The sequence below is a fragment of the Xiphias gladius genome, chromosome 10 (genome assembly GCF_016859285.1).
Source record: "Xiphias gladius isolate SHS-SW01 ecotype Sanya breed wild chromosome 10, ASM1685928v1, whole genome shotgun sequence".
Lineage (NCBI taxonomy): Eukaryota > Metazoa > Chordata > Actinopteri > Istiophoriformes > Xiphiidae > Xiphias > Xiphias gladius.
In genome coordinates this window covers 24811758-24837099 of record NC_053409.1, presented here as the reverse complement: position 1 = coordinate 24837099, position 25342 = coordinate 24811758, and the positions used below count along the sequence as shown (strand labels likewise).

General features: G+C 42.6%; 1 protein-coding gene across 3 annotated transcripts in view; it reads right to left on the bottom strand.

Annotated features, from left to right (window-relative positions):
* Positions 1-25342, bottom strand: part of LOC120795184 (protein jagged-2-like) — a 104065-nt gene that overhangs the window by 4376 nt on the left and 74347 nt on the right. For 2 of the 3 annotated variants that reach the window (XM_040136827.1, XM_040136828.1), the window contains 20 exons: positions 20379-20509; positions 19223-19342; positions 18970-19083; positions 18511-18624; positions 16464-16580; positions 15209-15255; positions 14403-14576; positions 14133-14283; positions 13818-13982; positions 13337-13450; positions 12565-12678; positions 11920-12033; positions 11614-11730; positions 11100-11127; positions 8035-8120; positions 7074-7187; positions 6787-6902; positions 6360-6620; positions 4559-4690; positions 315-474 (listed from right to left, as the gene is read on the bottom strand). In XM_040136827.1, the coding sequence (XP_039992761.1) occupies positions 315-474; positions 4559-4690; positions 6360-6620; positions 6787-6902; positions 7074-7187; positions 8035-8120; positions 11100-11127; positions 11614-11730; positions 11920-12033; positions 12565-12678; positions 13337-13450; positions 13818-13982; positions 14133-14283; positions 14403-14576; positions 15209-15255; positions 16464-16580; positions 18511-18624; positions 18970-19083; positions 19223-19342; positions 20379-20509 (2489 nt within the window). The remainder of the gene's footprint in view (positions 1-314; positions 475-4558; positions 4691-6359; positions 6621-6786; positions 6903-7073; positions 7188-8034; positions 8121-11099; positions 11128-11613; positions 11731-11919; positions 12034-12564; positions 12679-13336; positions 13451-13817; positions 13983-14132; positions 14284-14402; positions 14577-15208; positions 15256-16463; positions 16581-18510; positions 18625-18969; positions 19084-19222; positions 19343-20378; positions 20510-25342) is intronic. The other variant, XM_040136829.1, reaches the window with a different exon arrangement.

Here is a 25342-nt window from a genome sequence, read left to right as displayed (position 1 = left end):
GCATAAGCTAACTGATCATCAAACATCCGTGTCTCTTTTTCCTTCCACATTTGTACCTACACCCCTCCTTTGGAGTTCTTAGAGGGTAACTTTGGGGGGGCTAGGCTAGTTTTCCCCTGCTTTAAATCTTTGTGCTAAGCTAGGCTAAACACGTCACAGCTACCTCTGCACTAAATGCAAACCAGTGATCTTGTCATCTAATCGTCGGCAAAACAATACATTTGTGAATTTCTGAAAAGTGCGAAAGAAAGTCCTTCAACAATAAAACAAAAAAAAAAAAGCAAAAAACGTGTTGCCACAAACTTATAACTGACCATCAGAAAAGGACGTCGTCACCGTCTCCACTTTGATCTCCACCACAGCCAGCATGACGGTGCTGTTGTGGCGTTTGGACAGAGCGCTGATGATGTCGCTGGCTGCCTTCTGGATCTGTACGCGGTCGCCGTCCTTCGACTGCCCGTCCTGCTCAAAAGACTGCAGAGATGAAGGAAGGGAGAGAGAGACGGACAGGAATTCACGTGTCTTGTCTTTACACTGCATTTCACCCGTCGAAAACCAACAGCTTGTAGAGCTGCAACCAGACTACGTGTTGCCCTGTTGTTTTTAGAAGTCATCCAAACTTTTAGATTTAATATACATAATCATATTAAATACAAATGACAACCATTTTCTAAGTCTTTACGGTTTTTTAATTTCTGGGGAGACATTGGTTACAATTCATTTCATGCAGTCATTTAATTTATGCTTGTAGAAGCTATTTATTTGGTTGAGCTAAGTAACACAACTTCTCACTGCCTTTACTTTTTGGTTAGTTACGTTGTCACTCTGTGTTAATGAAGCTGGGGGAAGGGACAATTTTGAAAACTCCCCTTTTACGTTGCGTTCAAGAAAGCTCCGACGCCTGAGATTTAAGATTCTCGGGCCGAAAAGTTTAATTTTCGCAAGCTCTGATTGTCTTAGGAGACAAACAAAAACACAGCCATCATCAGAAGAATAATGGTCGTTTGGTAGTTTGTTGCCTTGACAGTAAAGGCCGAGCTTGATGTTTGAGGGTCCATGAACATACTAAGAGGTAACCCTTCCCCTGACCTGCGTTACTTGCTTTAAGGAGGTTCTAAGCATCTAAAAGTTGATTTTCATTACAGGGAACCCAAACGCCCCTTAAAACCTTGTCGTGCACTTAACGGTCTGAAAAGCCGATGTGTAGGTGATGGGTAAAATGTGCAAAACCAGCTGGTTTGGTGAGGAAACTGACCACACAGATTCACTCAGTACTGTCCCATTTGCCTAATGGTCAGAGTCTTGCTTGGGGCTATGCAAGACGAAAAAAAAAACCACACACATTCATCGGTCAGATTAAAAGAGATTTTCATCCTAACATCTGGCAGGCTGCTTGACCCCTCCACTGCTGAGACCACAGAGGGGGGAGCTAATTGCCTAATAAGGTGCTGAGGGTGAGAGAGGGGAAATGTTGGAGGGGGGGAGGGGGGCATAGGGGGATTAGCTGTGTGCTGTGCAGTTCAATTAGGACAAACAATAGAGAACAGCCCAGCTGTGCTCCCTGCTCAGCTGGGGACAAACACTCCTCTTTTCTTCTCCTGAGGAAATCGGCAGCTCATTCACACACCTCTAAACCCGCCTCCCAGGCTGACTGGCAGATCACATCACAGGCACACGGGGCGGAGTGCACACCGCCAGTGGGGGCTGAGAGAAATGCTCTGCTAGTTTCTTCGCCATGTTTACTTCTTCTTCTTGGTGATGGTGGACAGACAGGAAACACGGGGAGAGTGAGGAGCGTGAGCGGGGAACGACATGCAGTTAAGTTGCAGTTACATGGTATGCTCCAAACCAAGTGGTGGGCCGGCGGATGAACAGCATCTGAAACCCTTGTCCCCCTGACACCTTTCCGACCGGCCTGACCAATAATTGTTTTGGTCTGGACAGGTGGTGCTGAGGTGGGAAAGTAGCGGGATATGAGCGCGTCTCATCATTGCCCTGTCCCCCTCTGTGACGGCAGGCTTCTCACCCCATACGTGTACAAATGATTCCTTTCAAGCATACCCTCACAATCAGACCACCATGGAGGGTGTATATGGGACCTAGTACAGCAGAAAAAAAATAAGCTGCAGTGTGTGTGTGTTCATGGTACTGAAGTAAAACTGGTGTCTTTTAAATCGTTTTTGGACAACAGTGGAGCTTCGTGGCACAGAGGAATAAGATTCATCAGGTTTTGGACACAACATTAGGACGATTCAGTAGGATAGAGCAGGATATTAGGATTCAATTCATCGTTGGTTTGTGTGTTTCGGCGATTTGTTGACAGTAAGGAAATATAGAATATTGCCAGACTTCTCCTTTCTAAGCATTTAGGACTTGTGAGCTATTAACTTAATGAAAACTGTATCAAGCCTTGTCCATGTGAAATTTAAAAAAAAAAGGAACTTGGCTCTCCTGGCTTAAACAGCATGTCTGAATGTCGCTTCCAAATATTTTTGTTTTGCTGAAACCACTTGTAGCACCTCTTCATTGTCGTTCTAGACGCAGCCTCAACATGTCAAGTTAAAGAAGGGACAACTCGCACTCCAAATGTAGACAAACCGAGCGCTCCTCACTCTTTCCCACACACATCCTCAAACATATTGAACCACTTGTTTCTCGCTCAGGTTGGAGGCCTCGCAACAGAGCGGCCCGCTGATCAGTTCAGGGGTTTACAAACACACCCAGAGCTTTTGGATGATAATAAATCGACACTACTCGGGGGCCGAGAAACCGGCCGCACTCCGCGAAACTCGCTGAGATTATAAAGATTTCACCCACACTTGGAAATGAGTGCTGACATTTCTCTGCAACACGAGTCGGCAGCAAGTGGGAGTGAGGCTTCTTATGAAAGCCTTGTTGTGGGGTTTTGGTTGGACGTCAGGCTCGCCACTCCTCTTCCTGTATCTGCCGCTCAAAACAGGCCTGCTAACATCAGAGGAACAAGAACTAATCCCCTCCATTAAGAGCTTAAAGCCCCGAAGTGACTGATTTCCCCCAAGTCTGGGTGGCCGAGAGCAAGAGAAGAAGGGAAGACAGAAAATAGGCGAGATGAGGGAGAGGAGTAAGAAAGACAGCAACGAAGAAACGGATGAGGGAGAAAGAGAAAGAGAAAAGACGGCAAATAAAAGCAGGACAGGTAAAAGAGACAGGGTGAGAAAGAGAAGAAGAGAAAGAAGGAGCAGAGGAAGTGACAGAAGAAAAAACTGGAGGTGGAGGAAAAGAGGTAAAGGACAAAGAGAGGAAGAAAAAGAGAAACAAGAAGAAGAAAGGGGGAGAGAGGAGACAGAGATCAGCAAGGTGTTCCAACAGAAAATCTAAATCTCATCCAGATGTTAGAAGCTTCAAACGCCTCTCCCTCCTCTTTCTTTTCCTTTTCTCCTTCTTGTTTCTTTTTTAAATCAAAGAGGGAAGAAACAGAAAATAGAAAAAGGTTCAAATTTTACTGGACTCCTCTGGAAACTATTTGAAGAGATGAATTGAGTGCGAATTCAATAAAGAGGGAGAAGAAATGAGGAGAAGAGGGAGCGAGGGAGAGAAGGCAGCAGCTCCTAAATCTGTAGCTGTCCGATTGTGCGTGTTGCTCATTATACCTGCATTATCTGCTCTCTCCTGGCGTCTCCTCTCCAACGCATTTAGCCAATATTTATATATAAATCTCACTGTGGCACATTATTAATAGAAATTTCATTTTTATCTCCAAGAAAAGTGATTCACTTAATCTGGCCGAACTGTTGGCTTCTTTACAGCCTTTCTGATCGGCATTCCCAGATGTCAGCGATCAACTCAGTGATCACAATGTTATCGTAATGATGGAGGAGAGATGAGTTGAGACGAGGAGAGAGGAGTCAGGGGGCAGCGAGTGGTTCAGGGATCCAGCAGCAGGATCCAGTCCTTTTGCTGTACCAACATGAACCGAGACCAGCAAAAGCTCCTCATAACCTCCGCCTCGGGACTGTGAAAAAATAAGTGTTGCCGTATGTTCTGAGTCAGAAAGTCAATACCAAATGAAAAGGATCATTAAACATTAATTTTAAATTAGATTTTCGGTGAATATAAGCATTTAAATACACTCATAAGTGAGTTTCACGCTTCAGGCGAGCTGCTGCCGGAAAAACAGACCTGGCCTGTAAAAAGATAGTTGAGCAGAGCAAAGTGCTGCGGATGCTCAGGCATCCAGGGCAACAGCACTGGAGGGTTTCCGGCAGCCAGGATGGAGCCGGACGACTACGCTTTGGGGGTGCTGTCTTTGCAAGAACTTGTGCCCATATAGAGTTGATGAAAAAACACCGAAGTAAGATGGATGACGCTGTCCCGCTGCAGTAACGGCTGCGGTTCCCAGTGGGCGGAATTTCGGGGAAGAGTGTAACTGAAGTGTGTCATTCCAGAGTTAGGTGTATCATCATTACATCCGATTGTGGACCATGCATCTAGACACATCCTCAAAGGCAGTTCTGCATTTGGGTCAGCGCTAGTTATCGGCCGGTGTGCGGGCAGGTGTGTGTTTGTGTGTAATAATCACCATGGCGACTTCCACGGCGTCACTGTTGGAGTAGGACAGGTCGCAGAGGATGAGCAGCGCTCGCTCCTCGGCCAGCGTCTGAGTCACAGGGAAGTACCTCAGCTCCGAGCAGATGTTCTCTACGGTGGTGCCCTGCGAGAGACACACACACACACACGCAAAGATAAAACAGATTAGTATCTGCACTGCTGGTGAGGAACAATCCCTTCCTAATTCCTCCTAGTCAGCCCGTCAGAATGCCTCGCCCAGCTCCCGGAGACCGTGGCCGGGATCCCAGATCAGTATCTTGTCAGATGAACAGATTAATTTCTATTCATAAAACATTATTCAGACCTGCCCCATGTTTCTACTTAAGGTTTCATTATATAGTAGGGGGCAAAAAAATACCATCTGGACAAACAAGAGAGGCGCGGTGACTGAAGATTCAAATTTGTTCTACTGGTGCGGGAGTAATGGCGAATCATGTGGCCCTTCAGCTACAGAGCAAGTAAAATCCACAGCGTCTTCTCCGTTTGTAGGTACAGCTACTTTTTACTTCTTTTTTAAGAGCCCTGCCACTAGCACACAATGTTTTCCTGGCATTCGGAGTTTTTTTTATTTTTCTACAACAAAGAAGACAAATCTGAAAAAAGATAATAATAAAAAATACAACTTTCTTTCTTTCCTCGATGGTTTGTCTTCACTGTCTGGGAGAAGACAAGAAAAACCTCCAAATGTCACTGTCTCAATGAAGACGTAATGTGATGGGGTGGGAATTATGATGAAATATCAAACACACTATCGACCTTCAGACTGTCATAGGACAAAAAAGATGCAGCAGGCCAGCAAAACAGCAAAAAACGGACTCTCATTTGTATACGGCAAAGCATGATGTGTGTGTTTGCGGTCGAAGATTCAGGCAACAAAACATCTGAAATCATTTTCCTCCTACCCTGGATTGTTAACATTCGATAATTCAAGCAATTATCAAATGTTAACAATGCAGGGAGGGAATAAAATGATTTCAAATGTTTTGTTATGACATGGCACATCAACAAGGATGAAAAATGCCTACATGACTGGACAAAAGAGGCCTGCTGGTGGTTTTCAAACTGTCTCTCAAGCCTTCTTTCGAACTCTTCTCTCAATGAGAACTTGCAGGGAAAAATTCTAGTCCCTGCGGGGCTATCAGGCCTGATAATATGTCTTTCTCATAGTTTACAACAGTGCTACACCCTCCAAATTAAAAGTCTTGCTTTGATATAGAATACTTAAACCACAAAACTTCACGTCTTGAACGCCATATTTGAAAAATTCTCTCATTAAACATAACTTTTAGAGCAGAAAGTACCACACATCATTTTTATTGCTGGTGCCATTTTAGCCATATTTTCCCTCTTTTAAATTTCCTGTTTTTTTTTTTTTTTAATTGCCCAAGGAGAAGGAAGAATTATAAAGCATCAAAAATCGTGACTGCTTTGTAAAACCACATATTTTCCCTCTGGGCAATTGAGTAGCTTAAACAAAACATTTCTGGTTGAAGTGCCTTGCTCAAAGTGGCGGCAGCTTTTGAAGCCTACTTGTCTGATCCTGTTTTCTATTATTGAGCCCATTGGCTTGATTTTTCCATGACTTGTTCTGTGTAAAGAATGTCAAAAAAAATATTGCCCGTCACAATTTCCAAGTGTCCAAAATGACAACTTCAGTCCAAAACCCAAAAATACTCAAGTGTTTGATCTAAAAAAGGGAAAAAGAGAAAAAGGTTTGGAATCTTAAAAGTGTTGAACATTAAAGGTTTATCCACAAACAGAAAGCCCCTCACCTGCGGCACTTTGTCCTTTTTGAAGATGAGCGTGATGCGAGCGCAGCTGTTGTCAAGGTACCCACTGTTGGGCTCACACTGGGTGTGCAGAGGCGTGGGGGGGTCCGGCGTCGAACACACACCCCACTGGTGGCAGGGCGGGGAGAAGCAGGTGAGGAACTGATGCTCCACACACTCGTGACCTCCGGGGCAGGACGGAGGGTTTGCGTCCGGAGGGGGAAGAGCCTTCGGGAGGAGACAGGGTCGACGACCACACCTCACCTGGAAGAAGATGGATTCAACGATTTACCACTTTCACTTTCTTTTCCTAACATCCTGTACGTTATTATTGGGCGTATAAAATAGGCTATGTGGGCACTCATTTCATCTATAAAGATGTAGATTATCAGTATTTTGGTAAAACAAGATCCATCTCTGCGAGGCTGACCTTAGAACAGTGAACATATCCGTCGACACACTGGCAGGTGTTACACTCCTCCTCCCACCGGCTGCCGTGGGGAAACTGCAGGCCAGCGTGACGACACGACTTCCCCAGTCCGATGACTAGAGAGAGTGAAAGAGAGGGGGAGAACAAAAAGAAAATGAATCAGTTGTCAAAACTCCAGGTCTACTCGACCAGTGTACTGCCCCAGACCCAGAAAAACTGCTTCAACTTCTCCCGGCTGATTGATATTTCATATTCGATCGGTTGTGACTGGGCTTTATTGTACTCACACTCTTGACAGCGAGGTCCAGCGTGTCCCGGAGGACAAACGCAGCGGTAGCCGTTGATTTCATCCATGCAGGTTGAACCTTCCGCACAAGGAGATGACTGACACTCATCTATGTCTGAGAAAGAACACCACACAACAGTTATTTTAAACGCATGCAGTATAGAGAGAATCATTAACCCACGGGACCTTATTTTCCAAGAGCAAGAGGCCAAATTTAGACTGAAGGCTCAAGGTGACAACTATGATCTCTTTCTGATTTGGGATATAAAATACCCCACAATCACGTGGAGTAAAGACAAAAGTGATTTGTGGATTGAGCGCAAGAGATTTACAGCATCATCAGAAAAACCTTTTCAGGTGTATCTCGTGTGGAATGTTGGAAAACCCAGACAACTTCTTGTGCACTGAACCTAAAGACTTTAGTAATAAAAAAAGAGGGATCCGAAAACGCTTCAGTACCTTTTCGGTAGCAGAGGAATCTCTTTTCTTCTTCACTTAAATATTTTACACAAGTCTTACTCGCACTGTTGATTTCTCCTTCAAGTCTTTCTCTCTCCAGAGCTCAACTTAAGCTGAGAAAAAAAACTGAGCTTTGAGTGATTTGAATGTTATATTTAAATATCTTCAGCGAGTGATGGAATTCAGAGCATCACTTTGTGCACAATGGGTTTATACCAGTTTGGTTTAAAACACTTCAAATGGATAACACTCTGGTTCTGAAAAGGCTTTTCTGAAGAGATTTCTCTCAGAAGGCCGCGGGAGAGCGCACTGACCCGTCTGACGAACCTCAGCTCTGACCTCGGCTCAGCACAGAGGGGAGAGGTTAAGACCGTCTTCCTAAAAGGCTTCCTAATCTGTCGCCCTGAAACAATTGGCTCACGCTCCCCCGCTGTGGCCTTTCACCTCTGACCCCCCGCCCACCTGACCCCTCCACACGCCCCCTCCGGTTCCCAGGGACTCACTGATGCGGCAGTCCGGGCCGGCGAATCCTGGGGCGCACTCGCAACGAAACCAGTTCACGCCGTCGACACAGATACCACCATTGTAGCTGCGGAGAAAACACAAAGGGAAACCCATGGATGAAGTGCTTCTGCAGACCTGAAATAGGTTCACGAAGAAACTGAAAAACAAAATTCCTTTCCAGTCTCTCCAAATTTCTTCCCGGAGGGGGTAAACATTCTGCTTCTCCCTGCCGTTGGGCTTTCGGTAAACTGTAAATCAATGAATGTACACAAAGACCTCTGGCGAGCTGTACCGGGCGAGTGACACGTTTGTGAAATTATTTGACTTCTCAGGTGAAAATATATGAGAAAATGCGCCTGCTTGGAAAACTGGTTGGTGACTGCACTAAAAATATGGCACAAAGGTGTTATTACACTACTGTGTCATGCCAGAAATGTATCAAATTTCTGCTTAACAATTATTTACTGGTGTATTTTAGGCCACAGCCAGGGAACAAAGTGGTTTCTTGGATAGATTTCTTTGGTGGATTTCCAAACACTGCAAGATTTAATGGAAATGTTTTGTGTTAATACACTGCGAGAGTTCTGTTAGTGCTATTTAGTTAACAATTATTTATGTTTTGTCTAAAATGACCGACATGAACGGTCCATATTCTAATTCCTCTCAACTTGGGGAAAACTTGGTTTGTTAATATATCTCAAGTGATTTAGGTTTGAAATTTCCCTGCCTGGAATACAAAATGAAGCAATACTGTTCTTTTATTTTTACAGTGCCTCTGTGTACTGATATCTTAAATGTAGTGGGCCTATTAACCCGAAGTCCTCAGCAAAAAGTAACAAAGAAACATTTAACTCTGTCCCATCCTGCCCACTGAGCTGGATGATGCAAACTCAGTGGTTCCCGCATTTTCTAATAACTCCTTAAAAGGTGCTCACATGAAACTGGTAATTCCCCAGGACGTTTCACGTGAAGACCAATGTCACAATTTCACCAACATAACTTCCTTTGTCTCTGGAACTATTGCCTAGTTTTATAACATTTTTTGGGAAACTCAATTATATAGGGAGATTTTAAAAAAAAATGGATCTTATCTTCTGTGTCAGCTGTACTCTTTCGCAATTTCATTACAATAACTGCAACATGACGCAGTCCTTTCAAGAACTCTTCTTAAGAAATGACCAGTTACGTAAGTATCTTTGAAGGAAATTATTCGAACAGTAAGGAAACCAGAAACTAAAATATTGCCACTGGTCCCTTGCTGGTGACTGTAGCAGGTCCTGGCTTAGTTTTAACAAAAACATAATCATATCTTAAAATTTTACGTGTGTCCAAAGTAACAGAAACAGAATTGAATGTGACTTTCTGATTTTCAAGTTGATGTTTCTGTTGTTTTCTGTCCTTTGGTAGATTGTATCATCCTATACAATCTCTGGTAGTGATGGTCCATGTTCTGCCCTCTGAACTACAGAAAAACTTTCTGTCTTTTGACTTTTTCGCTGCAGAGTTTGCAGAGACTCTGAGCAGCAGCAGCGGGCTGAAGCTGATCCCTGATCAATGTCCAGACTTCATATGTAAATCCCTCCTGACCACATACCGAGCCCCCCCCCTCCAAACACCTCCACTCTTCACAGCTACCCCCAGGTCGAGGCCGTTGAATGGCGAGAGGGGCGTCTCTTCACACCCTCCTGCCCCCCTCTCCCTCCACCGCCTCCTCCAAAAACCAAAACCACCACTAATCCACCTGTCAGTCATTGTAGAGGAGGATGAGGAGGACAGAAGGGGGGCAGAAGGGGGAGGCTTTTGTTCGAGGAGCCTCTGATCCAGAGAAGCTGTCAGGGGATACGCCGCCCTGATTTCCTCCACTTGCATGTTTTTGAACCAATTTTGTCAATAAAAAAGCAGAAAAAAAACATGATCACAATTTCCTAAAAACTCAAGCTGATGTCTTTTAAATGTCTTGTTTTGTCCGACCAACAGTCCAAAACCCAAAGATAATGATTTAAAAATATATAAATCCGAGTAAAGTAGCAAATTCTCACATTTGAGAAGCAAAAATCTGGGAGTTTTGTATTTTTTTCCACAAAAAATTCAAATCAACAATCTAATTTACAAAAAACAGAAAAAAAACAGGTATGTGCTCGGAAACACGCTGATTCATTTACAGACACAAAAACATATACAGTCACCGACTATCACACAAATATGCACCGACAACTGTACACGTATGCAAAACACACATGAATTACATACGCCTGCACTCACACCTCAACATCAACAAACTTTAATGGGAAAACCCAGAGCGTAACCATTTCCAGAATGGAAACAAAGTGCGAGAGTTGCTGGGAAACCGAGTAGCTGCTCCAACGCTTTGTTTCATATTGTCAAGTCGAAACAAGGCATCTCAGGTTGGAGTTTATCCAGAGTGACTCAGGAGAGATGCAAATTTCAACTCAGCTGATGTTTTAAATTAATATCGGTGAAATTTACGGCTGCAGTCCAGACCACCAGATATGAATCATCTCCAAGAACAAGTGAAGTCAAGTTTAAGTTACAATAAGATGAACAAGGATATCAAGTCATATTCAACAGCAAAATTGGCAATAAATGGTGTGCAATGCAGAGAAAAATAGTTAAAGAGGTGAAGATCTATCCACAGGGTTTCTATATTAAAAACACCTCAACATCAATTAAAAGAAGTTTGACAACATAATCAGATTTCTACAGGTGAAATCCCGAATTCTGTCATTTGTAGCACCTGTTAAATAAATGCCAATTAAAACACTGTAAAATAAAATAAAATAAAAGAACTGAAATTAACAAAAAGTTAAGCTATTTTAAACCTAAGAAATGATATGGAGATATTAGAATCCCCTCTGCTTTGAGAGATTTCTGAAACCATGCCAGAAAACTGCATGGTAACCTTCAATAGCTTCTCTCAAACCAGCATTGGACTTTCTAAACAGCCATGAACATAATTCACAAGCAATAGTGGCAAAAAAAAAGGTGAAAACATTGTAATTTTGCTAAAGATTTTCAGTTGAATAATTCAAGGAAGCTGTCTTACCAGGGATGTGGATTGCAGTCATTGACATCTGCAAGAGGAAGAAGGTAGACTGAATGACAAACTGTCCGATCCTTTTCCCCATATGGGGAAACATTAAATGTATGTTGCAACTGAATGACTGCAGTCTTGCATTTACCTTTATTACTGTCAAATAAGTACATTTATATACATTTCTATCTAATGCTGCATTCATGTCATACTGAAGTTCATGTTCTTGTGAATGGCACTCATGTCAACATCCAAGTTGTAATTATGATAGAAAAGTAAGATCTACCTTGGCACAAAATAGTAAGATAAAGTCAGCCAAAGTCCTTCAAGGTGATTAAACTCAGATTCAGTGAATACTGTGCCAAATCGTCAACAGTATTTAGTAATGCTCACTGAACCAACTCTACAACCACACAACTGTCTTGACTTGTCCAATGACAATAAGTTTTTAAGTATTTTAATATTTCCCATCCCTACCATCCATCACAATAATGTGAACATTGCACAACCTCTAACAGTCACCTACTCTGTGCACAGGTGGGTCCTTCCCAGCCGTCCTTGCAGATGCAAGTGAAGCTGTCCCCTCCCCCGACACACGTCCCTCCATTCTCGCACGGACCCGAGTCACACGTGCTGTTCTTGGCTACAAAAACAAAATGAGTTCCCTTTTATGAAAATGTTTTTTACTCTGACCAGACCACAGTGGGAGATCTGCTCTTTGACTTGTGATCACAGAGTCTGACAGGTCGTAACAGGATAATGTCACATCACATTGTTACACTGTTATTACCAAAGACATTACAGTGTAATTAGAGTGCAGTGAGTGCCTGACCTGTGTTGCAGGTGCTGCCACCCCAGCCTGAGGGGCAGCTGCACAGGAAGGAGTCTCCATGGTCGTAACACGTCCCTCCATTACTGCAGGTAGTGGAGTCGCATTGGCTCTCACCTGGACCGAGGCGGCATGGGAAAAAGAGTTCAAACATTTGACTCAGTGCCAGTGTTAAGTAGCGATTACTTCAGCTCCAAAGCAAAGTTCAGAGATGCTGTCAGAGGGGAAAACCAGCCTGCATGGTGGTTAGCAGCCACAGAGAGAAGATTAAGAGGATGAGGTAGTTAAAAAAATAAGACCCGACATGTTGGAGAACATGGAAAGTGATGATAAAGACGCCACTCATGAGAGCCTCATGGGCTCGGCTTGATTTTTTGTTTGCTCTGACTTATTTGCTCATTGATATCAATCAAAGTAATCTTTGTAATTATTGCAGCTTATTATAATTCACTTTCTTTAAGACTGATGCCCTAAGAGTCTGTTGCTCTTCCACATGTACAGAAAAAGAATCATGCAAACATACTTCAATTCTCAGAGGTGTGTTTCCTCAATTTTTCAATCACTTCTTTCATACAGACGTCCACGTACGTTTATAAACATACAGTCACAGATTTCTTTACAGTCTTTAACAAACACATATTGACTTACGTGAGTGGCAAGTCTTTCCTTTCCAGCTGTCTACACAGTTGCAGTAGAAGTCGTTGAGCAGGTCGACACACTGACCTCCGTTCTGACAGGGGTTCCTGTTACACTCATTCACATCTGGAACAAAGTCAAACGACAGGTCAGTATTTAGCTATTGATTCTATATTGATTTTATCACCTCATAACGTAGAGCTATGTTCCTCGATGTTGTGGAAGCAGAAGTAAAACTCAGCACCTCCTTTGTGCTGATGTTCACGCTGCAGTCATGAATAAAGGATTATGTAAATCAGTGCGATTAAGAGATTTTGCTTTGAGTTTAAGTATTTCATTTGGACTGGACATTTGTTGCTTATTATTTCTGCTTTTGGAGCAGTTGTCCTTCTAAATATTAAGTATGTTATGCTACTACTTATATATAGTATAATATAAGTGACAGTGTCATCGGCAAATGTGCACACAGACCAACGTACATAACTGTGGGCATATGCATGTTCCAAAACAGATTAAGCATCTGTCAGCTGGTGAAGTTACCACATTTTTCTGCTTGCCTTTATCTCCCAAACAAACCCTCCATTGTTCTGTCTTGCATTAGATTCTCAGACTGCTGATCATTCTCGTGGTACTCCTGTCGGCGTGAAGATGGATTCTCTCAGGATATGTGACTCATAGGCAGCATTACATAGCAAGGCTCTTCCCTAAGACTTGTATACCTGTGCTGTTGCTCACACAGACCTGAAAACCCACTTCCCTTCAAAGCGCCCACACACGTACTCACCAACATCACACAGACGGCCCTCCCAGCCGTCTGGGCAGAAACACTGGAAGGAGTTGATTCCATCGATGCAAGTGCCCCCATTTTTACAGGGTGATGACGCACAGTCATTAATGTCTGCAGACAAAGTGGGGATAGATATTTACATATACTGAGTTATAAATATATTTCTTTGGACGGAGCTATTCAATTTTCAAAAAGCATAAAATCCAAAGAATCCCAAATATTTACAAGAAGAACAAAACCCAAATCCACAAAGTAATGGGATGTGAAAGATTTTTTTGGCAGAGACAATGATCTTTCTAGAAGCATTTTCCTGCTCATGTTCTCTTCTGGATTTCCTTCTTGTGTTTTTACTGTTTAAGACAGTGATGATTAGTGAAACAGGAGTCTGATTTACTGTAAGAATCATGTGGTTCCCTGTGATGGTAACAGATGATAAATATAGTCTGTGTGTGTGTGTGTCGAGCTAATAATGACTCACTCTCGTGGCAGTAGGTGCCAGTGAATCCCGGCTCACAGGAGCAGCTGAAGTTCCCAGCAGGCAGGCTGATGCAGCGACCGTGGGGTCCGCACACATTGGACGAGATGTGCCACACCCGCTTTTGGGTATCGTTGGTTGCCACGGCAACCGTGCAACTGTCAATCACTTTGGGGTGAAAAATAAATTAATAAATAAATAAAAATGTGAAAAGAGTGAAGATCAGCAGGGTAACAAGCTGGAATGTCTCCCTCTTCCAACTGGTTACTTTAAAAATATCTTACTATAGATCAGAGGGTTCTCCAGTTGCTATGTTACCTTGACACTGGTTAGTCTTGCAGTGGTCCTTGAGCTCTGAACAGGTTTTGCCCTCGTAATCATCTGGGCAGCTGCAGTAGAAATCTCCCATCAGGCTGTGGCACTGGGCCTTGTTGTGACACGGGTTTGGGCTACATGGGTCGTTCTGCACCTTCAGAAAGCAAAAAAAGAAAGTAAAAACATGTTTTCAGCAAAAGTGAAACATGACCGCAATATAAGCATCACACTGTCTTTTGACAGTGTATTGTAGTAGCTGGATCTAATCCTCACCTCACAGGTTGTACCAGCGAAGCCTTGAGGGCATTCACACATGAATCCGTCTGGCAGGGCATGACAGCGGCCCCCGTTCCTACATGGACTGCTGGAACAGCGGTTCCTCTGAACCTCACATTGTCGGCCCCCGAATCCTGGCTGGCAAACACACTGGTAGCCTCTGGCCACATCCTGGCACAAAGACAAGAAGTAAGCAAAAACTCTAATCAAAGTGTCAAAACTTCCTATTTATTGTTTCAAGTGTCAAAGAGAATGAGCATTACAAAGTGTTCTGAGTTATTAAGGAAGCTGTTCTAATTTGTATCTGCTAATTGTTATAGGCTTTTCATGGATTATGTTGAGTTTATCAAGTAGAAATGAAACAATTACTTGATCAACAAAAAATGTATCAACAATAATTTTAAGCAAATAAAAAAAACAATTATATAATTATAATAATAATAATATAATAATAACAATAATATAATTATATAATTTTATATATATATATATATATATAAAATTTGTTTTATTTTTTTTCTCTACATACAGATAAACCAAGCTGTATAAGGAAACTAGGGTGGTATTTCTCCTGTCTTTATTTTGTACTTGTTCACTGTTGGTAACCACTGTTTAAAAACCATAATACCCTCGAGCTTATTCTTTTATGTTCTGACAGCCGCTTTGATCAGCAATAATCTTGTTCCTGTACACCACAATGTTCTGTCATGATACATTTAATAAATACATAGATTAAACAGAGGCTTCTGTGTTTTTGAAAGCTATAGAAATTGTCTCCAGATTTGATAATTTCAGAATCTCACCTTGCAGGTCCCTCCGTTCTGACACTGTCCATGGCAGCTGTTCACATCTGAGGAGAAGCCAAAGACAGTGAAAACGTCACATTTTAGTTTGACAAGTTGGGAGATGGAAAAGGCATTGGTGCTCTAACATGCGGCTACTACAGGAAAGTGGCTGATGAAACCAAAGCAAAGTGATCCATGCCAAGAAGAAATGCTAGAAGCAGATTCAGAGGTGCAGACGAGCTGTGAGAACGTGCAATGAAACAAAACTGCAAGAGATAAAACTACCCCTCAACATTTTAAAAAGAGGTTAAACGGCAAAAAAGTTTTAGTCTTACAGCCTAAAAGAGTTAGTCAGGGTGTGGCAGGTATAAACAGCCATCAGAAAGGTACGAAAGAGGAGTGTGAATGGTGATCTGAAGCTCAGCCCCCTCGATTAGCTAGCTTCTCTTCCACTAGCATGAGTAATATAATGTATTTTCCAATAGATGGTTTCTTTAATTGCTCTCTCTGTAAGTCTGAAATACTTTTCTTGTGTTTTGTTGTGTCTATTGTGACATTGTACTGGACAGTAAATATGAACTATTTTTCATTTTATCCAAGAAAACAATTCGATATTCCACCAATCTTAACCACTAGCATGCCGTCAGCCTCATGGGTTTATAGCAAATCGTGTCTGTGGTTTTCTGTCGATATTTCAAGATTGATGAGTACTTATGACTGCAGCGAGTAGTAATATTTGAACAAAAGAAAGCTAAGATTGTTTTGGTAAACTTCAACAACAACAACATTAGTATGTTATCAAAGTCCCATGGCGGCTGTAAGATAAATGAGCATTTACTCCTATAATATAGGGTAACATCTGAACTACTGGTCATGTTAAGCTAGAAAAGCTAAGATTATTTTGTTAGCATTGTCAGCAACAGAATATCCCATGGGTCTTGGGCACTAGCATGCCGTCAAAGCTTGGTGAAAGCTGTAGCTGTCCAGTGCTAACAAAATAATCATTTCTTTGGGTAAAGTGATTAAGTGTTAAATTTTGATTGTTGAGTACAAAAGTACGTGGTCCATTATCTTAAACGGAAAACACCATGAATATGTTGTAGCTTTCCAGAAAAGACCAAAGTCAGAAACCTACTATAATAAAATACACTGAGCTACAGAGGGCAGTAGAACAGAAGCTAGCCAGCAAAGACGACAGGGCTTTGGTTCGAACATTGCTACAGGTAGGTGGAAAGAGGCTGAAGACTAACGATTTTGCTGGATTGATACTAACTGATGTCACAGTTCTTGCCCACCCATCCACGAAAGCAGGCACAGTGATATCCACCAATCAAGTTTTTGCAAGAGTAAGCATTGAGGCAAGGCTTGATCCCCGCACACTCATAAACGTCTGCAAAAACGGAGACGACAGACACAGAGAGAATGAATGAGAGCGCTAGGAACCTGCTCAGAAGCCCCGTCACCAAGGATAGCTTCATGGCTTACAACACGCTGAAATTATGGTCAAAGATTATAGGCCTTTTTCTGAACTCTGCGTCTTACTGAGGGGGAGTGACTGTTCATGACTAAAGCCCCTTTCAGACATTGAATCTGGAATGTCGCTGGCTTCACCCACCTGGCATTCAAACATGGATCATTGTTACAGAAATGTTCCGTAATGACTGTTAAGATGAGCTGCAATGCCCACACAATATTTGATTTTTGGCACTCGGTAGGAGGTTTTAAAGTCTGCATTCTAAACTCTAATAATTGTTTTTTTGTGCTTTGATTTACGACCATTGTCAGTACTCGGGGGGGATATATGCCTGTTTCAGATGTTGATATGAGAGGCAGATTTCAACCGTTGTACACACTTCAACAGCACCAGAGCATAGTTAAAAACAGGCAAGATGTTACATTCTGCTCTGCTTTTCATTTAACTCCTATATTTGCCCCCATATTTTCCCCTATTCTTCTCTTTCGTTTCTTCTTCTTCATGAGGTAAAACAAATACATTTTTAAAATTTGCTCTCCAGTAGTCACGACAGTATTTCTACAAATTAAAATTGACTCGTTCACGGTATTTCATGCGATATTAGATGTATTTCATTTCCCCCTGCATTAGAAATTATAATTAAATGAGAAATTTACTACAGTGTGGAACATTAATGTCTCTAATGTGCATATTTAATCCTGTGCTGTAACATTCAGTTACAGTACTAGGTACCCTCTCATCAGACGGCTTTGATGACTTTTATGGGATGACTTTTTATGTAAAACTACCAGAACATTTACAGGCTGAGGTTCATGTCTGAGACGGTTTGATTTCTTCCACAGCTTTCCATCGCCCCTCTGCTCTATCCTCACCCACCCTCCTCCCTCCCTCAGGGTTAATGTCTCTCTGCTGCATTCCCTGAAGGCCAACCTGCAGCATTCCAAGTGGTCAGTTTCAGAGGCAGCGCGGTGGGCGCGGCGGGCGCTACTCACTATAAACCGACACAGTGCATTAATACTACTCCCAGGAGGTAAGTGGCACCTGTTGGCCTGCTGAAATTAAACACCGTGAACCCTTTTCCAAAAACCAAACCTCCCCCACTACCACCACCCCTCCTGCTCGTCCCGCTCTCTCGCAGGTACCACCCCACTCCCTGGAAGGGAAGGCACTCTGAGAATAACAGAATCCAAAACACAAGCCGCTGCGTCTCGATCGCTCCACGCACATGTTTACATGTTATAAAGTGTTTCCTGGCTGAAGTCAAAGAGGGAGAGGGCTCCGCTATGCTGGGTTGTCGCCTCACTGTAGTTTACATACTCCCCTGTCACGCCCAGTCTGGAGCCAAAGATAACCCCCTGGCGAAGTATATTTGGTCCCAAGGCTGGCAGTTGCCAGGCGGGAGGTTATTTTTAGCTTTACTCGAGTCACCTGGCTTGTGTTGCAGATGATACCCGGCGAGTATCGCCGCTGGGCATGCGTATACCCAAACACATTCACACTCATTTGGAATTAGTGACCCCCCCCCTTCAGTAATGCCACTGGTTAAATGACACGGCAGGATAAACAAACAGCCAAATACGCTGTAACTCCGCAAGCAAATGGATTCCTGGAATAAATCTGGACACATGGCATTCCCTGCAGTTGCAGCACACAAGGAAACACACTGACTTCATCACAGCAAAATATCACCCAGCATGCGACAATTTTATTTATTAGGATTTCAGAAATATGATATACTGTATACATTTCACAATTTGCAAATGAGTCCATTCCACTCTTGTATCATTTTGATGGTTCACATTGCATTAATTGACAGTTTAGTCATTAATTAGACTTAAAGACGTACCAATCTGGCAGGTCTTTCCGGTCCACTGTGGAGGACAGAGGCATTTGAAGCCGTTCTCCACGTCGATGCAGGTCCCGCCCTGAGCACAGGGGCTTGAGGCACATTCGTCCGTGTCTGAAATTTCAATAAGACAGATTTCAAAGCCAGCATCCCATTCAAATGAAAATCAGTAAATGAATCTTTCTGTCTACAGTCGACGACACGGTCTGATTTTATAAGTCCTACAGTGAGGAATCTGTACTTGCCTCCAGGGAAAACTCATAACATTGCTTTAAATTTTTCTAATCTATCAGCCAGTTTGGAAGGTGGCCAGTTGGTCCTCTTTAGGTCTGATTATTACGTTGGTAAAACACTGAAAACGGCAACAAAATGAGCATGTTTCCTGATGTTAAACCTTTAAGTTTAGTGCAACTTTACTGTATGTAAAATACTCTAAAGTAACGGCGGGTAAATATGAACCTTTAGCACAGGTTGGCCCAGACCAGCCTGCTGGACAGTGACACTCAAAGCCTGATGGGACTTCATGGCAGGTCCCTCCATTGGCACAGGGGTTGGACACACAGGCGTGCTCCGCTGGAGAGAGAAAAGTAGGAATTTTCATAAATCTTCCGTTGGACCTATCCAGTTCCTCAGAACTTTCCCATTAAGATGCCGTGGCACAAAACCCTGGATCCTGAACCTGGTCTGCGGCGCCTTTGATTTACAGACTCACCGATCTCACAGTTCTTGCCAGAGTAGCCGTCTGGACAGGCACAGTTGTATTCGTCTGGCTCTGTGTTCATGCACGTCCCTCCATTCTTACAGGGCCGGTTGGTCCCACAGTAGTTCAGATCTGCACAGCAACAGACACCGATTCAACTTACGCTGTTTGTCATTTAACACACAGGGTTTTACAAATGATACACAACTTGCTATGATGTCATGTAGAAAAATTAATCAAATTATCAGCTAAAAGCTTTTTCCTCGCTCATTATTCTGCAGCTCTGTGCTGTTTGACTTCTAAAACACAACAGCCGTACACAATGACTTGTTGTTACAGGCTTGATTTCATTGTTTTTTTGTTTTTTTTTCTTACAAAAACATCTGACTGTGGGTCACAAGGAACACAATGTAAGAATATATTTACGGCAAATGTAATTTCTAATTTGGGTCCCTGCATCTTGACCAATCACACTGTGTCCTCATGTGACTTACGTGGCGCAAGGCAAATCAAGCTTTACAAAGGACCATGACCAGTGATTTTTCTATGTTTAGCCCATTTGCTGGAAATCACAAATAGTTCATTGTAGCTGTTGACTGTTTTGAAAATTATACATTAATATTATTATATTATTAATATATTAGATTTATGAATGTATTTTAGTTCTAGGCATCGACTGGTTTCAGTTCATTCCAGAGCAGCAAGAAAATCGAATGGCGGACTCTTGAAACTTGTCTGAGTTGTAAAATCAAATCAAAGTCAGTATCAAGCCTGGATTAATTGTGGTCAAAGTTATCGTTATCTGGGGCTTCGCAGCGGCCTAGAGGCAATGAGTCAAGTTCATCTTGTCTTATTATCTGCACATCACCACATAAAAGTAATGAAAAAGAATGCAGACTTGATGTCATCTGTGACGGATTGCGCAACTCAACAAAGTTCTGCTGGTTGAATTTCGCGCCTTGCCAAAGTGAATGGAAACCAACGGCTGCACGAAAAGTAGGAAAAAACAAATTCAGGGAGCTAAAACTTGCAAAAAACACCGGTATGGCCCTTTAAATACATGAGTTATGTTATACACTCAAAGACAAGATCATATCGACCAAATAATGGATGCATTAGAGGACTGAACATTGTAGAACATGAGATAAAACCAGGTTTTGGGTCTGACCTTTGTCACAGAGCAGACCTCCCCAGTTCTTCTCACAGGTGCACTGCCAGGGCTCATTACAGGTCCCGTGAACACAGCCGGGGTACGGCAGACACTCGTCGCAGAGCGGACCCTGCCAGCCGTAGTTACACCTGCAACACACAGCGGGGGGGAGAATTCGTTTTTAATTGTTTACCAGGGATGCGGAGTACTGGCAGTTAATTCGTTTCTTCATTCCTGGTTTTCTTCCTTTGTTCCCTCTCTTCCTTCCTTTTTTTATTTCCTTCCTCTCTTTTGCCCTTCTCCACTTCCTTCCTTCCACTCTCCGTTTCCTTTTTCCTTACTTTGCTCCTTTCTTGAACTGATCTGGGAGCACGATAATTGTAAAACTGGGGATAGATGGTTCTCCCCCAACAGCACCACTGAACTATGCTCTTCTTGACTGTCAGTATTACAGAATGACTTTGGTTACTTTTGAACACTTTCACTAATACCCGTTTGCTTTGACTTCAGTAAAATTTTGAATTCCAGAACTTTTGGTGTATTTTTTTCCTAAGGTTTTACGGTTAATTTTGCTTCAGGAATCCTATGCTCAAATAACTGTACACAGAAAACAGAGTTCAGTGGGTGCAACAGTGGCTGAGTGGATGGTTCAGTTAGATAAATGCGTCTTATTTCACAAGCACACGGAGAGTGTGGTCTTATTTACAGCTCCAGCCTGAGGGAATATCAGGCACACATAAACTTAATAAAACAGGGGGAGTGGGCCATGAAAAACAGTGATAGTTAGGTAGTGAAAACAAACAAGTGATTTAATACTTTTACTTTTCAATGTGTGAAAACAAGGAAGAGCACTTGATGTCGGGCAACATGCCAGTTAAATGTCCCCTGATAAACACGAAGAAGGTTGCAGGTGCCAAAAAAGAAAGGAAATGCTTTTAACCCTATTAAATCCGTCAGAAATGAAAGAATGGGACGTGCAGGAGCAGAAAGTTTCAGAAAACTCAGGAGAGTGTCGACTGAGCTGCAGCTGAATGTCACATTAACGTCACATCAACATTAACGTGCTCGACAGAATGTCTTCATCAAGGTATATGACACTTTTACTGCAGCTCCTAATCTTAGGACACACAGCGACAGGACACATTCCTGTGCAGTGTGTGTGTGTTTGTGTTTATGTGTGTGTGAATGTGTCCTATCATAATGCTTATAGCTCATGAATGCATTCATGATGTTTTATTATATATTTTAGGCTGTTGTTGTGAATCACATCTCTCTCTTATAATCATTTATGTCCTTGATGGAGTCCAAAAAACTTTGTTTTTAATTCAAGTTTTTTCCCTCAAATCTACCAGCCCGTTAAGAATATTTCAACGTGTTTTAAGAAGAACTCAACTTCTTCTAAGACTTTTCTGGAAACCAATATCTGTATCTAAACAAAAAAAAGAGTAAGGCAGGTTGCTGCACACGACACAAGAAAATTAAACTTTCCATAACAAATCAACCTATTTCCAATAACTTTAACATGTTGATTTGCAATGGAAAAAGGCTGAGATTTGCTTATTGATGTTGATTTTTTATTGATAAAATGTGAATGATTATTTTCATTATTGATTAATCTTTTATTTTGATTCTTTATTTCATATATAAACATCAAATATTATGTAAAATACATCCATCACAAGTTCTCAAATCCCATATCAGTGTCTTTAAATTGCTTGTTTTGTCTGATAAATATTCCAGAAGACAAATTATCCACTTAAAGTGACATAAACCACCAAATCCTTACATTTGAGATCCAGACTTATAATTGATTATCAACACTATGGCAAGCTACGAACTGTTTAAGCACTTTCTTTGTTTTAAGAAAAGAAGACTTTGAGGATTCAAGCCCAGACAAAATTGACTTGAAAAAAAGCCGTTTTTTGCAGTTGCATTTCTGCTTATGTCATATGTTGCGTTTCTTCTCTTGGTCGAGGTCAAACTTGGAATGAGTGGCGGGTTTGTGGAACAAGGGTTAGTCGTCTCGAAGGGGAGGCCAGCGAAGGGTTAGCTAATCTGTTGGTTTATGGCAGCACTCTGTTATTCCAAGGCCAGCGGTAACCTTGCCCCACCTGTCCTGTCATTTCTCCGTCAGGGCTATTTTAGGAAGCAACCCACTCCCCCTCCACCACCACCGCCGCCACCGCCACGACCACCACCCTCCCTCCACTCCAGATCACAAACACTTCAAAATGGATGCCGACCAAACACCTCTCTTACCAGCAGTGATATACTGCCCTGTAGTGAGCTGTAATGGGCTGTAGTATGCCGGCTAGCCGTGGACAGTGACAGACTGGCGGCACCACGGTGCTGGGGCTGGGCACTGAACCTCAGTCCTTTTTTAGAATCAACCGATACGTGTCTGTGGCACAGAGTGCTGGAAACTGTCAAATGCCAGACGTTGGCATTAAAAGTGTCTGATGAGACTTGTGATCTGGTTTGCTTATTCTCTGATTAGTTCCTGATTTAAATCAAGATTTTACCAATTTTTTACGCCGCATTTTAATCAAAGTTCTTTTATAGGTGCTTGAGTTTAGACAACATTTAACATTTGAAAAACTTCGATAGGAAATTATGTTTTTGTTTCGCAAAACATATCAGTACTGGGTGCTGCAGCTGCACAGTCAAAAACAAGGGTCTACCGCCAGTCTACTACAACAGTCAGAGTCTACCGCCATGCCATAGACTCTGTGAGGCTGAGCTAAACGCTAACATCTGCATTCTAATATGCTCACGGTGATGATGCTATCATGCTGATGTTCAGGATTTTATATCTACTGGGTTTACCATCTTAGTTGAGCCTGTTAGAATGCTAGCATTTTCTAATTTGCAGCCGAGAGCTGCTGAGGCTGACGGGAGAGCCAGTTTCGCAACCAAAGCACAGGGCAAACTGAAATGTTGACCCAGTGATTATGGATGTAAAGTCGGGGGATCACCGAAGTCGTTAACATTAATGCTTCAGGCTCATTAAATATCTGTAGCCACCAGATAGTTGCCCCGCTGTTAGTGTTGATATCTTTGGTGCACAAGGTGTAAGATGTACAAACAGAGCTTATACAAATTTTCGAATTAAAACTAAAGGGTTCGTTCATCCAAATTACAAAGGACATATTTTCACAAATCTGTAATGTTTCCTATCCATGCAGATATTTTTGGTTTTATTAGTCCAGGTTTTCACATATCTTTCTCTGAGATTGCTGCCAACTCGCCAATACAGTGGAGCTGAATGGAATGTTATTATCGGCGCTTAAAATTAAACTGCAGCATCTCTTTCCAGAAACAGTGTGTATAATCCACAGAACACCCTGTCAACTGTTATCAAAGGGCAGTTTCTTCTGTACAATAATGATGAATGCCAAAATGTTGTTTTGTAACTTGTGTGAACTGACCTTTTAACGGGGGTTTTACACATATGAAAGGCAGATGAATGAATTTGTGCCTCAAATGGCAAGTGAGGCCTCCAATTTGTTTATACTTTTATGATATGGCACCTCTAAAACACCTAATGTGTTCTTGGAATTTGCACATGGGCAGAGTTTCAATCACACAGCCGTTATCGAAGATTCAAGTAATTAAAAAAAAAAATCAGCCAATACCAGCTTCTGGTTTTGTTAAAACATGCACAACAAGTTATGTTTCATGCACAATTCGTAAGCTGAATCGCCTTTAACTGCATGCACAGTTCTAATCTGATCTTGTTTAGTAAGTGAAGTCAAATTATAAGTGAGTTTGAGTGTGTGTTTGTGTGCGTGTCTGTGCACGTGTCTGCGCGTGTGTCAGAGACAGTGTATTGTGTATTGTTTACTACAGTATGCGCTGCGGTCGGCGGCGGTGCCCTGCACACTGTCAGCCGTGCGGCAGCGGTGGCAGCGTGGACAGTCTGTCTGGCTGCAGTGTGGGAGAGCAGGGAAATGGTTTTGGGCAACCACAGGCCAAGGGTGGCATTACCCACAAACCCCGTCGCCGGGCTGCTGCCGCTCCGTCAATGGAAGGGGCCACGGGGGCCAGTCGGAGCTGAAAATATCCCGCCTTGCCCACAACCCCGGGAGAAACCACACCCAGAAGACGGGACGGTGGGCAGGAGTAGAGGTAGAGGGGGCTCTTAGCGTGTGTGTGTGTGTGTGTGTGTGTGTGTGTGTGTGTGTGTGTCTGTGTGTGTGTGTGTGTCTGTGTGTGTGTGTGTGTGTGTGTGTGTGTGTCTGTGTGTGTGTCTGTGTGTCTGTTTGTCTGTGTGTGTGTTACCGCTGAATTATTTAGAGGCGAGCCTCGCGCCCAAATCCAGCGGACAGACTTAGCCCACTGTTGCCTAGCTACATGTTTAGTAGTGTCACATGAGGGAGCGTAGGTTGTGAATGCGCTGTGTGTAAGAAACAAGATACCAAACACACATTTTTAGTTTTCCTCTGCCAGGCTGAGGCGCTTTTTTTCCTGTTTCTCTCTCTTTCTGTCTCTCAATGTTTTTCTCTGTCTTTAACCCTCCAGTCCCTTTCTCGGCTCTTCCCAGTTTATTTCTCTCTTTCGCTATTTCTGACATCAAATTCGCCCTGATTTGTCTCTTGACATTGTTTACCCAAGGGATAACTCAGCGTTCTTACGCCTTCAGTTTTGCTTCTGTATTTTTGGCCATCATTTCTATAAGCTCTTTCATCTGGACAGAAATAAACCTAGTAGTGTGACAAAATGCTCTTAACTTAAGGTCCACTTGTCTGCTTTTTCTGGAGCCTTCAATCGATTCACATCAGACACCACTTGCCCTGTTGTCACAATCTTGTCACCGTAACTTGTCACATGGCTGAAGTTTGATACTTAGGTCACATATTTACAGCTCAGCCATTTCCATGACAACTGAGCAAACTCCATCTACTGATGACGCCTATGCGATGTAGTTGAACGTTCCAAAAAAACAAACAAAACAGTAATCAGACCTTGAGTTCAAATTATTT